Consider the following 14,430-nt stretch of genomic DNA (forward strand, 5'->3'; position numbering starts at 1 on the left):
AAGGAAAAAATAATGATAATAATGATAAAAAATGAATCGATTTTATCATATCGCTGTTTAGTTTTTTTTTTTTTTTTTAAGTAAATACAAACAAACAAACAAACAAACTTTGGATTTGTCACTTTGCTAACAAATATTTGTCTTTATTTATACGTTAAAATTAATTATAAACGTCAATCAATTCCGCCATGAATTCGAAAGAAAGAGAGAGAGAGAGAGATATAGAGAAAATTCTTCTTCCATCTCTCTCACTTGGAAAATTTTTTGATTCATTTTTTTCCTACTGGATTTCATTTATTGATACCGAATCAGGAATTTTATTCACTTTCAAAAAGCTTTCAAGGTAATGAATGACTGACTGACTGATTGACTGACTTTGAGTCATTCAGTCAGTCAGTCAATTTTTTTTTTTTTTTAATAATGACTCAAACCATTTTAAAAATTTTTTTAAAAAAAGAAAAACTAATTAAACGTTTCCCTATTTTCAATTTACAATTATTATTATTATTATTATTATTATTTATTTATATTTTGTCAATGGGAAAACGCGATTAAATTTATTTTCACGTTCTTGTATTTTATTTGTTTTATCCATCATTCATTCATTCATTCAAAAATTCATTCATATATACATCAATCAATCAATCAATCATTCATAGAATTAAAACATCTAATAACTATTTATAAAAATATTTATTAATGAGATGTTAAATAAATTTTTGTTCATTTTTCCCGACGGAACTTTTTGTTAAATTAAATTTCAGGTATGCCAACTGTCAAAAACTGTCATTTTAAAACGATTATTTTTATTTTTATTTTTTACTTTGTCTGGAATCGACGGTTTTATTGATTTTTTTTTTTTTTTTACCACGTGATAAAATCAATATAAAAAAAAATTTATTAATCCTTCGGCAATAATAATAATAATAATAATAAATTATGTTTTGCGTATGTGAAAATTCCCAAACTTTCTAATACCTTTTTTATATAAAAAAAAAAATAACATTTGTAACGTTTTTTAAATGCCAAAAACGCTCGAGGCATTGACGAAAGCAAAAAAGCAACATGTCAAACTTTGCACTCGTTTAAAATATTTTTTTTATCATTTAAAAAAAATTAACGAAAAATTTTTAAAAATATACAAACATTTATTAACAAAAAAAAAAACAATTCCAAATATGGAAAATTTATTAATAATAATAATAATAATAATAATAATAATAATTGAACGTTTTTCAACCAGACGTTGTGGAACCAGTTATTGTTGTTGATACACGAAAGGTTAAAATATTTATTATTATTATTATTATTGTTATTTATTAATTAAAAATTTATTTAAATATTTATTTTATTATTTTTCTGAGGTTAATTAGAGAAAGTTAATTATTAACCGAACTTGATTTTCTCTCTTTCCCCCCCCCCTCTCTCTCTCTCTCTCTCTCTCGTCAGCATCATCACGAGTAACAAAAATTGACCTTTCCCCCCCCCCTCCTGTCATTATTTTATAACTATTGTATCTGATTTAAAAGCTTATTTACTTCCATATGCGTAATACATAATAATAATAATAATAATAATAATTTTAGAATTTTCTAGAAAAACTTATTCGGTCATCATCGAGATGTCATCGATGAAAAATATTTTATCAAGAATTCAAAAAGGGCGTTAAAATTTGTTAATAATAATTAAAAAAAAATAAATATTCATCCGGTACGAATTCTCGGTAAGGAAAAATAAAATTCTAGTAATCATTAACAAACGAAAACAAACAATTTGTTTTTGCGGTTGTTTGTTTGTTTGTTTGTCGTTAAAAATTTCTCTTCGAATCATAACGAAAAAAAAAAAAATCGAAATTTCCAAGTTTTTTTTTTTTTTTAAATTTCATTTACGTAAAAAAACACGAAATGTTATTAAAAACAAACAAACGACGAAAAACGACACAAACAAACAAACAAACAAACGAAGGAAAAAAATGGGAAAATCCAAAAAAAAAAAAAAAAATTTTTTTTAAACTCGACTCTCGTCTATCAACGTCGTCTGGAATTTTTAATTACTTGCGGACAGGAAAAATCGCTTAAAAATTTTTTTTTTTTTTTTTAATTATCGATTTTCGCCAACTGGATTTTCCTTATTATTATTATTTTCTCCATGAAACCTTCAAACCATCATACCTTATACCTTCACCATTATTCTTTTATTATCGTTATTATTATTATTTTTTTTTTATTCAAATTAAATTTAAATTGCATTTGTCTCAGGAAAAAAAAAATTAAGGCCGTAAACCTTTTAAATCTATTATTATTATTATTATTATCGTAACATTTTTATTTAAAATCATTTTATTAAGATAATTTTTTCTTGCAAAACCTGTTTTATTATTATTATTATTATTATTATTATTATTATTATTTGTTAAATTACTTTTAATTTTTTAAATCCTTCAAATAATTTAAATTAATTGATTTAATTAAGAAATTCGTCATATTGTACCTTTTCAACCTTTTTTCTTTTTAGTAATTAAACCTTTTTCGAGTTGTTTTTTTGTTTTTCCAGAAAAAAAAGAAATGGGACTCGCTGGAATTTTATTACACGTAATATTTATAACGAAATCGATGAAATAATTTTTTTTTTTATGAATAAGAATGACTTGCAATAACAACAACAACAATTTTTTTTTTTTAAATTAGATAAACAATATTATTTTTTTTGAGAATAATAATAATTTTGCAATAATCTATTTAAAATTATGTCGTACCTGTTTTTTTTTACCTCTCCCTCCCCCCTCAAAAAAAACAAACAAAAGGTATCTTTTTGCATATTTATAAAAATGACGATGAGTCATCACCACCACCACCGTCATAATAACAATGAATAATTCATCAACCCCAAAAAAAAATAAATTTTTTTTTTAAATGACATTTTTACCCCCTTTTCATTCAGTACCTGAACAACCAAACAAACAAAAAAAAATGAATGAATGAATGAATTTTTTTTTTTTTTTTTTTGAATAAAAGGGATGGATCATTTGCACGTCTCGTCAAAAATTCAGTTACCAATTTTTTTTTTACGACCCTTAAATATTTCACCACTATCATCATCATCATCACCACCATCACCTCCACCACCACCATCATCATCATCATCATCATTGTCAAATTAACGTAAAATCAAAACAAAACATAAAATAAGGTTATTTTTCCAAACACATCCGCTTACACACAATAATAATAAAATTATACGTTTTTTTGTTTTGTACCTGTTTTACATATCGTTATAGTTATTCGTTATTATCATTATCATTATCATTATTATTATTATTATTATTATTATTATTATTATTATTATTATTATTATTATCATTATTATTATTATTATTATTATTATTATTATTATTATTTCATTATGTTTTAATTAAAGGAAACGGAAAAAGATTTTTTTTTTGATTCTTTAAGGTTTTTTTCGATTCGGTTCACACTATAAAACTATAATTAAAAAAATTTTTTTTAAAAACTCTTATGAATGACGTAAATATAAAATGTAATAATAATGATAATCATAACGATAAGAATAATAATAATAATAATAATAATAATAATGATTCGTACCTGTCGTGATGTCTGATCCTTTTTGTTTGTTTCTCTGTCCAATTTTTTAATAATCAGAAAGTCAACGAATGGAAAAACGTCACTTAATCGATCCTGTACAAAAAAAAATCATCATTATTAACATTTTCTATTATTATTATTTCTATTATTATTATTATTATTATTATTATTATTATTATTAATTAAAATATTACCGTAAACTTTAAGTAATAAAATGTAAAATAAATAAAAAGTCAACGACGTGAAAAAAAAAAATTCACGTTTTACTAATTCGGTATACAATATACGTAATAATTATTTTAATAATAATAATAATTAAATTAAATGAAAATTGGCCGGAAAAACCGTAACAATTAAATAATTACGATCCATTTTCTTTTTTAACGAACAAAGTAATAATAATAATAATAATAATTGTATCAGGGTCAAATTAAGGAAAAAAAAAAAAAAAGTTTTTGTTTAAAAATAATTCTTCTACTTCGTTACGCACGCATTGACATATAATAAAACAGGTAAACGTTTCCAGTTTTTCCCCAGAGATTTTTTTTTTTTTTTTTTTTTTATCAGGTCCGAATGCTGGAATCAAACTTTTAACGTTTTATTATTATTATTATTATTAAACACACAAAGGATGACGGGGGAAAAAAAAATAAATTTCTTTTTTCCCCCCCTCTCCTCCTCCTCTTCCTCCAATAAATATTATATCGGTTTGAAAGGGAAATTTTAGTCATTTTACATTTGAATTTTGATTAACGTGGTTGTAGTTGTTGTTAAAATAATTTTTTTTTTTTTTTTATTTCATCCGTTTGTTTGTTTGTCTGTGTTGTTGTCATCGTTGTTGGATTTTAATTTTTTGTTAGAGAGAGAAAGAAAGAGAGAGAGAGCGACTTTTTATTTTGTCATGTTGTAAAAAAAAAAAAAAGTGTTCATTAGTATTTTTCAATTTTTTTTGTGTGTTATTTATTTTTATTAAAATGTTTACTTTTATTAAATTTATTTTAGGTAAGTGTTTAATTACTTTATTTATTAATTTATTAACAAATAAATCTTTAATAAAAATTTTATTAAAAATAAATAAATAAATCGACGATTGCGGTCATTTACAAAAAAAAAAAAATTTTCGTTGTTTTTATTTATTATTCTCAAGTGCAAGATTTATATTGGATATTGATTAATATTGTTTGTTGTTTGTTTGTTTGTTTTAGTCATCGTCGTTTTATTTAATTGTGTTAATTGTATGCCTACAAACGATACTCCAAGCACAGAACGTTACGGTTATTTCGATACAGAACTTTTAAGGGTAAATTTTTTTTTTTTAATGTATAAAATTTAAGAAAAAAAAATGGACTTACTTTTAAAAAATAGAATTTTTTTTCCAGGTTTTAAGTTTAGACGATCATTCAAATAATTTTGTAATTTCTCCAGCATCCATTAAATTATTATTAGGTATATTATTGGAAGGTGCTGATGGTAACACGGCAAAAGAAATTCGCATGGCTTTGAGACTACCAAATGGTAAAATTGAATCTAGAAAAGAATTCGAAACATGGATGTCAGCATTAAAGGTAATTTATTTATTTATTTATTTAAAAACTTTCATTTAAAAACTCGTTTTGTTAAATGTATTCATCTTGACACAGGTGCGTTGTGTGTGTGTGCGTGCGCGTGTAAAGTTTTTAATACGAAATTTATTTTCGGCGTTAAATATTTTAAATTGATTGACAACTTAATCATATATTCATTAATGAAATTTACTTTCGAGTTTTTAATTAATAATTTCGCCCCATCCCTACTCAATAACTCAAATTAACAATTAAACAAATTTTTTTTTTTCTTTTAAAGATGGTGGATGATCCAAACGAATTGAAATTAGCCAGCAGAATATTTTTATCGAATAAATCAAATGCAAAATACGAATATAAAAACGCGTTGAAAAAATATTACAAAAGCGGTATAGGAAAAGTTAATTTTAAAGAATCTAAAGAAGCATCGAATTACATAAACGATTGGATATCGAAACAAACTTCCGGTTTGATAACTTCCGTCGTTGGAGATGATCAAATCGATTCAAATACAAAAATGATATTGACAAGCGGAATTTATTTCAAAGGTGTTTGGATGAATCCTTTTACCAGTGAAAAAACCAGTGTCAGATGTTTTTATCAAACTAATGATAAGTGTGTTAAATCCATGGCCATGGCGGAATCTGGATATTTTAATTTAGGTTATATCGATAGAATTGATGCTCAAGCTATACAATTGCCGTACCTGGTAAGACCTGTGACAAGAAACAAAATTCGTCAAATTTAAGTAAGAGTTTAAATTTAAAAAAATTTTTTTTTTTTTTTTTTGTACAGGGTGGTAAATATTTTATGCTGATATTATTACCCAGCGTAAGAAGTAACGTACAACAATTAAGTAGAGATCTTATGCATGTTAGTATGACGTCAATACTTTCAGAAATGACGTCACAAGAAGTTTTCGTACAAATTCCAAGATTTAAAATCTCGTACAAACAAGATCTTACAAACGTATTAAAAAAGCTTGATATGTATAATATGTTTTCAAAATCGGCAAATTTTTCCAATTTGCTTGATTCTAATTCCACGACAACATTAGTCAGTCATATATTTCACAGTGCAAAAATTGAAGTTAGTGAAAAAGGAACGGTAGCTGCAGCAGCCTCTGGTAAGATTTGTAAGATAATAATAAATAAATGTTTATAATTGTAGGTTTATAAAAAAAATTTATTATTATTATTATTATTTTTTTTTAAGGGGCATTGTTCATACCATTGATGGGCGGTCCGACAACGTCATTTATAGCCGATCGTCCGTTTTTGTTTTACGTGATGGATACAACAATTAACTCGATAATTTTTGCCGGTAAGTTGTCCGTGCCGGAGGCTGTTAAAACCCAAGATACGCCATCAACAACATCTTCGAAACCATTATTTACGACGACAACTGCAAACAAAAACAAAGGTCAAAGCACGACTCATTCTCCATCGACTATGAAAAAAGTAACTTCTGCACGTACTACAACAAAACTTTCATCCAAATCAACGGTTAAACAAACCACATCGACGACATCTTCATCCTCTCGAGGTTCTACATCCACTTCGAAACCTTATAAATCATCTTTTAGTGAAGATTTTGTTAATTCACCTCCGGAGAATTTAAAATTGTTTCAACCAACGCGTCACACTTCTTCGACTCCAGGTCCTAAATTTCGATCCATCAAAGGAGGATTTTTCACACCTAAAAATGTAAACGTTCCTAGTCCTTTACCTGATAATTTTAAAAGGACATCAGATTCAAAAATTGGTACACAAAGTCTAGCAGAAGAGTCTACCGTGTTTCCTTCTTATTCCTTCGATTCACTTCATCAGTCTTTTACTCAAAGACAAAGAAATGTAAAACATAATCCGTCAAATTCTGATAAAGATAATTTATCATCTGATTATTGGCGGCACCATGTTTTGTTGTTCACTTGATCTCTCTCTCTAAAAATTAATGTTAATTTTATATAATGCCAAATAAAATAACATTTAATTACCAAAGACTTATTTTAATTGTTACAAACTGTTCAAAAAAAAAAATATTTAGAGTGTTATTTATATTGTATTTATATATTTTTTATCAATAGTTAATTGATTTTCAAAGAATAAAATGCCAAAACATATTATTTAATAATATTTACAAGTGAAAAAGTGAGAAATTAAATTATTTTTGTATTTAATACAACTTAATTTTTTTTTGCCAATTAAATAAACTTGTTTTATTGTAAAATTTCTTTCATCTTCAAAAGAAATCACTTTCTTAATTATTAATAAATTTTCTACATGTAAAAATTCATTCTGTAATCTAAATATAAATTAATTTGGACATTTTTAAACTTCAAAGAAAGGAACGTGTTGAAGTTAACACTCCGCCATTTTATTTCTGTTAATTCAAATCCAACCGCTAAAAACAAGAAGAGGAAAAATTATTACAAATTATCACCTCGAGCGGTCTAAACAATAATACGTCTTTTATGTTTTTACAACAAAATGGATATTTTTATTTGATGTAAACCTCATTCACTAAATTTATATATATTTATATACGTACATATTGTATACAAATTTTATTCGTTTAACTCGCCTTTGGTTTTTCCTACCTACAAGACATAAAAAAAATTATTAATATGTGTTAACAAATTATTATTTGAAAACCATTTTAAATAAACTAATCACGTTTTTCCTTTAAACTTTTTTTTTTTAAAAAAATACGTAACCGTGAATTGTTTAAATGTTAATAAAAATCATTAAAACTAAACTTTTTTAAATTCGATAAACATTGTTTACAAAATCGTAACCCTCCATTTTGAATCTTGTTGCACGAAAGAAAGGGCAAATTTATTTACTCTATGACAAAACGACACCGAAATGGCGCAATAAATTCATTTCGTTCGTTATGTGTAGAATAACAATAAACGTTTCGAGTAATCTAAAAAAATTATTTTTTTTTTTTTTTACAACACTCATTCGATCAAAACGGTAAGTTAAACAATAAATAAATAAATAAAATGATAATGATAATTATTGTAAAACGAAAGAATAAATTTAAATATGATTTATAACGAATAATAAGTTTTTTTTTTTTTTATCCGTTATATAGAAATTATAATTCAGGAGTGATTTTGGCATCTTATTTTATTCGTTGTGAAATATTTAAAAATCGTTGTAAGGTAAACAAATTCGATGATGATGATGATGATGATGAAAAATCATAATTTTTACATTTTAAAGTTTGAAAAATATTCGATCGATCGATCGATCGATATTTTTAATAACATTTGTGTACCGTTATTAAACTCTATGGATTATCCTCATTGCAAATTCCCCGATCCCGTTACAATTATTAACTTTTTTATAGCAAAACAAGTTTAACTCGTACTCGTGTTAACTTTTTTTTCTTTTTTTCTTTTTTCTTTTTGGATTTAATTCAAGTCGTTTTTGGTCGTTTTTCACGCGATCAAGTATTTCTTGTAACAATTGCTTAAAAGAAACTTTTTTTGTATTTCTTTCTCGTTTTAGACATTGATTTATTTAATTTTTTTTTTTTTTATTAATAAACAATCATAAATTTTTTATTTTACTTTCTTTTAATTAAATTTTTAACGTTTTCACTGTCTTGTTTCCCCCCCCTCCCTCCTACTCCTTATCGATTCCTTTCGTTTTTTTTTTTTATTTAAATATTTGCAAGATGGATGATTAATTTTCTTTTTTTTTATCTTATGTAATTTTCATTCATGTTTGTTTGCAATTTGATGAAAAGCTTTTGTTTTTTACATATGAAATTTTGTAATTTTCTCATTGTTTTTATTTTTCTAGCTTTAGAAGAACATATGGCACAAAATGTAAGAAACCTACAGCTACTAGCAAAGAGGAGACTACAGCATAGCAACAGTAACATAGAACATAACATCATGAAGTTGTTGTTGTACAAGCAATTGGATGTGCTGAACCTGAAATTCATGTTGTTCTACATCCAAACATCAATTTCCAGGTAAACAAACAACAAAACAACATATTATGTTCATGATTCTAGAACAAATAACCGAAAAAAAATTTTTTTTAAAATTAAATTGAATCAGTTAAAGTAATTTTCCAAAAGTTTTTTTATGCATTAGTCACAAGTTTTTTCTTTTCATTTTTTTCAAGTTAAATAATAATAATAATGGTAATGGAAATCTCTGGATAGTAAACAAAGAAATCAATCATGGATACGTTTAAACATGAATAACGGTTTTCGTATCAATATTTCAAAGGTATTTTTTTTTTTTTTAAATAATAATGAAGATCAAGTCAATAAGAATCAACGACCTCAGAAAACAAGTTGAATGTTTTTTTTTTTTTTTTTAACGGAGAAGTGGGAGAGGTTTAAAAACATTCAAACCATTTTCCAACCTAGTCCAGTACAAAATCAGTAGGCGAGGTCGAAACCTGGAAAACAATAAAAAAAACTATGAACGGGATATTTAAGTTTTTTATTTTAGGATTTATTCCAACATTATCGTGTTATCCGTTCGATGAAAATAAAATTCAGACGGGACGGGAAAATTTTATTGGAAAAGGAACGAATGAAATCGCAACAGCTTTACTACAGGTAAGAAACAAAAAAAAAATTTTTTTTAATTAATTTTTCAACGGAAATTTATTTTTTTCGTTGTAAAGTATTATTATTATTATTATCATAATGTTTTTGTAGGGTTATGTTGGAAAAGAAGAAAATATGGTTTATTCCCCTTTTGGTTATTCAGCAATTTTAGCTGTTTTTTCCGAGGGTGCAAATGGTCCATCAAGAGATGAAATAGCAAATGCTCTTCATTTTCCAAAAGATGTTGAAAAAGTTAGAAAAGGTTATCAAAGAATTTTGGAAAGATTTGTTGTAAGTTTTTATTTTTTTCAAAATAAAAAAAAAATCCATGCATGCTGGAAAAAAGTTTTATTTAGTATTTACATGCTGGAGTTTGGCATAAAATTTATTTATTTAATTTTTTTTTATGTTTTCAGGAGAAAAAAAGTTCTAATTTTCCAGAATTTAAAAATTGGTTTTACATTTATAAAAATTACACTATGAATGAAGATTTGCAAAATATTTTGAGAAAATATTATCTTACAGAAGTTAAATTTGTCGAAAGACCCGAAGAATTTATGAAAGAAGCTGATAAAACATCGATAACGGATAAAATCATTGAAAATAAAAATTCGGAAAGTTCAACGTCGGAAAATAATAATATGGAAGATAATGGAGAATTAGAAGCCAACGAAAATCTTATCAAATCGAGTACGGGCGTCGATGGAAACGAAAAAAAACCCGAGGGGGAAAATATGGAATCGATGAAAGACGAAAAGGAAAAATTGGTAGAAATGATTGAACAAAAAGAAACGGAAAAGAAAGAAGAAAAGGATAAATTGATGGAAATGGAAAAGGAAAAGAAAAAATTGGTTGGAATGGAAGAGGAAAAGAAAAAATTGGTTGAAATGGATGAAAGTAAAGAAAAAGAAATGGAAAAGAAAGAAGAAAAGGACAAATTGATGGAAATGAAAGAGGAAAAGAAAAAATTAGTCGGAATGAATGAAAACAAAGAAAAAGAAACGGAAAAGAAAGAGGAAAAGGACGAGATGATGATGGAAACTAAAGAGAAAATGAACAAATTATCAGTCGAAATGGAAAAAAGCGAAAATGAAAAGGCAAAAACCAAAGTCGAATCGGAAAAAATGAAAGATGAAATTTTAGGAAGATCCGAAGAAACAGAATCAAAAGAAAAAACGGAAAATATAGTAAAAAATAAAAATGACGAATCTAAAACGACGGAAAAAGAAAATGTCGACGAAGAAAAAAAATCAGAAACAAATTTACAAGAAGAAGAAAAAATGTCAGAAAGTAATAATAAAAACATGGGAAAAACAGACGAAGAACAACAAAAAGATGAAAAAAAACCTGCAACACCAACAACAACAACCACAAGCGAACCGGAAATAGAAGAAATGAAACCAATAAAAACAAGTGCACAAATGGGTGGCATGCCTATGGAACATTTTTCTGGAATGACAGACAGTTCAATAAAAATAAAAGGAAACGGTTAGAGACATAATAATAATTTTTTGTAAATTTCTCTCTCTTTCTCTTTCTAATTCTTGTACCTGATATTTAATTACAGAAACCAAACCTCAAATGATTATATTCAACGGATTATATTACAAAGGTGAATGGGAAGTACCGTTTGAAAAAAAACCCGCCGACAATTCCAGAGTTTTTTACAAATCCGAAAATGAAAAAATATTCGTATCGACGATTCATTCCCAAGGACTTTTCTATTCTGGAGAAATAACAAATTTAGATTGTAAAGCAATCGAACTTCCATACAAAGGAGGACGTTATTCCCTTTTGATTTTGGTACCACAATCACGTGACGGCCTTACAAAATTAATTTCCGATTTATCCGGATATCCTCTTGAAAGCATCTACGATCAATTGCAAGAAAAATTGGTTGACGTTTCACTTCCGTGTTTTGAAATCAACACAATATCAAAACCGATTTCATCACTCAGAAAAGTAAGTTTAAATTAATAACGAAACCATCTTGGATTTTATTTTACTCAAATATTATTTTTTAACAGTTGGGAGTTCAAAATGTTACGAGCATATTCAATCCGGAAACGGCAGATTTATCAAAAATATCACATCCGAATTCTGGACTCTACGTCGAAGAATTAGTACAAATGGTCACGTTTAAAGTTGAAGCGAATTATTCTAAAGCTAATTTTCTCACTGGTATGTTATATATATATTCTTCTTCTTCAACTATTTCCGGTTTTTTTATTACTTTTTTATTTTTCCAACAGCATCGATTGCATCATCGAGAAGTAACGTACAGGTTTTTCAAGTGAATCAACCATTTTTATTTTATCTCAGGGATACGATTGAAGATTTAACGATCGTCAATGGAAAAGTTATCGATCCGACTCCGAAACCTTCTTTTTATTTTTCGTAAATATTATTTCCCCTCCCCCCTTCCCCCCACCACCCCCTCCGACAAACGAAGACTGTGAGTGCGCGTAATATTTCATTCGATTTCCCCCCCTCTCCCCCCCGTTCTTTCACTCACGCCTCATCGAGTGTTAATAATAATTATTTAATTATAATTAAGTAGGTACGTAGGTCATATCGATATATTTATTATTAATGGAAAAATGCGGGATTTGTTTTTAAATATTAGTTATTACGTAATTATTATGACGTCACGACGTTAATTTTTACTTGATTAAAAACGACAATAAAATAACAATAAAAATGACGAAAGGAAAAAATTAACGGCGCCGCTCATATGATGAGAATATTAGGAAATAATTATTTAAACGTAATTATTTATTTATTTATTTATGTATTTATTTATTATTAATAAGTAAAAGTTTAATTACATAAATGATATTCAGTTAAATATTAATAATTGTTTTTTTAATACAAAATATAGTAAATGGTAAAAAGGTATTTTGAGTGTTATGATAAGAATCCAAATGGGAGATAATGTACAAAAAAAAAATAATAATAATGATTAAATGTTTAGTGATCGATATATCGATCGATCGATTTAATAAAAGTAATTTTTCTTTTGTTACATTGTTGGATTAAATATTTTTCCGGCGAATAAAGGAACATTATATTTATCATCCATAATAAAAAATAAAAATGGTTGATCTGCAATAAAGGATAATGTGGGCGTTCTCCTTCTGGACATAATTAATATCGTTGATGCTGAAGCGCTACTTCCTTTTTCATCTATCTCAATTGTTGATTGATGAATCATATTTGAGACAGCAAGGTTTTTACTTGAAGGTGACATGCCACTCAAATCCGATAATGAATTAAACATGGTTTTAAGTCCCAACTATAAAAAAAACATTCATCGCGTTTTAACGGTTTTTTAAAATCAAAAACGAGCATTTTTTTCCAAGAGCATAATAATACCTGAGACATCGTTTCTTCGAGTGATACTTTTTCGGTTAATTTAAATTTAGGTATGCGAACTTTAACGACGCTAACTCCTTTATACGTTAATATAGAATGTAAATCATCGGTTTTTAATTTATTTAATAAATTATTTAATCCGTGTCTTTTATTTGGCAATATGAAAACCATTGAAAACCGTTGATTCTGTAAAATAAAGGAAAAACGATGATTGTGCGTGTGCGTGCGGGTGCGTGTGCGTGCGTTCGACGGAACGAAATATAATTACTTGAAATGGTAAAGACATCCATTTAGCACCTAAATAACTATCTTTATCCGCATGATATTTATCCCTTTGTGACATAAATTCAGTTTCCATTTGTTCCCCTGGGAATTTTTCAAAATTTCCCGTCGACGTTTTTGTTTTTTTAAATGATCTCATCCAATTTCCTTTGAAAAAAATCGCATTTATCAATACCATAATCGTATCCACTGATATCATTGCTAAAAAAGAAAAATTTTTTTTTTTTAAATAAGGAAAATGTTTTACTTCAGAGGGGGGAAAGGGGGGGACACTTACAAGGATCGACCATATTTTTTATATGTTTATGCGTTATTTCTTCGATCCAATTATTCATTTCGTCGCTTGAATTTTTACTCGACGGCACTCCAAAATTCATTTTTTTAACATCGACTTCGAAATTTTCGCGGGTTTTTTTTTTAAATTCTTCCAGTATTTCAATACTAGGACTTACGTATATACGATTTCCCCAATCGAACGTCACGTTTGTTTCTTTCTATATTTAAATAAATTTTCCAGTAATTAATTTTTCCTTTTCCAGTTAAATTATTATTATTAAAACAAATTTTCCTCTCTTACTTTTAACGATAATAAATTTAAAAATCCTTTTTTAGATTCTTCCGGTGTCAAACGAAGAACTTTCAATAATTCCAAAGCGGTAGAACCTTTTGCACCCTGCTGGAGAACTGATAATAATCCGATTATGCTAGCAGGTGAAAAAATTATATTTGATTCGTTATATTTTGATTCGACGGTCTGAAATTAAAAAAAAAAAAATGGCGCCAAAATTATTTTTCCACGTGTGTATATTTAAATTTGGGAAGGGGAGGAGGGGGGGAAACAAAAACAAAAACAAAAACAAAACAGTAAACAAACTTTTAACATGTTTAATGTAAAATCGATGGTTGCTTTTGAATATTTTTCTTCAAGTTGATAATTTTCATCTTCTTTTTTTTTTAATCCCGACACAAATGTTCCATGAAAAATAATTGGAATAATCCAAAACTGGAGAAAATACAAACCTGGA

The 14,430-nt window shown here is 26.7% G+C and overlaps 3 protein-coding genes across 3 annotated transcripts; 2 read left to right on the top strand and 1 right to left on the bottom strand.

Moving 5' to 3' along the window:
- Positions 1 to 4,842: 4,842 nt before the first annotated feature.
- Positions 4,843 to 7,101, top strand: Phum_PHUM291180 (uncharacterized protein; the record flags this gene model as incomplete). The annotated part of the gene is made up of 5 exons (XM_002426982.1): positions 4,843 to 4,879; positions 4,998 to 5,170; positions 5,448 to 5,876; positions 5,963 to 6,293; positions 6,383 to 7,101. 5 exons carry the CDS (start codon positions 4,843 to 4,845, stop codon positions 7,099 to 7,101), a joined length of 1,689 nt encoding a protein of 562 aa, XP_002427027.1.
- Positions 7,102 to 9,616: 2,515 nt separating this feature from the next.
- Phum_PHUM291190 (Estrogen-regulated protein EP45 precursor, putative) lies at positions 9,617 to 12,149 on the top strand (the record flags this gene model as incomplete). The annotated part of the gene is made up of 6 exons (XM_002426983.1): positions 9,617 to 9,757; positions 9,860 to 10,039; positions 10,165 to 11,236; positions 11,316 to 11,710; positions 11,776 to 11,929; positions 12,001 to 12,149. The coding sequence occupies 6 exons, from the start codon at positions 9,617 to 9,619 to the stop codon at positions 12,147 to 12,149; spliced, it is 2,091 nt and encodes a 696-aa protein (XP_002427028.1).
- A 621-nt stretch (positions 12,150 to 12,770) lies between these two features.
- On the bottom strand, positions 12,771 to 14,288 carry Phum_PHUM291200 (uncharacterized protein; the record flags this gene model as incomplete). The annotated part of the gene is made up of 6 exons (XM_002426984.1): positions 12,771 to 13,043; positions 13,124 to 13,309; positions 13,392 to 13,606; positions 13,683 to 13,899; positions 13,983 to 14,159; positions 14,280 to 14,288. 6 exons carry the CDS (start codon positions 14,286 to 14,288, stop codon positions 12,771 to 12,773), a joined length of 1,077 nt encoding a protein of 358 aa, XP_002427029.1.
- Positions 14,289 to 14,430: the final 142 nt, after the last annotated feature.

This window comes from Pediculus humanus, genomic scaffold, assembly GCF_000006295.1.
Source record: "Pediculus humanus corporis 1103172107673 genomic scaffold, whole genome shotgun sequence".
Lineage (NCBI taxonomy): Eukaryota > Metazoa > Arthropoda > Insecta > Psocodea > Pediculidae > Pediculus > Pediculus humanus.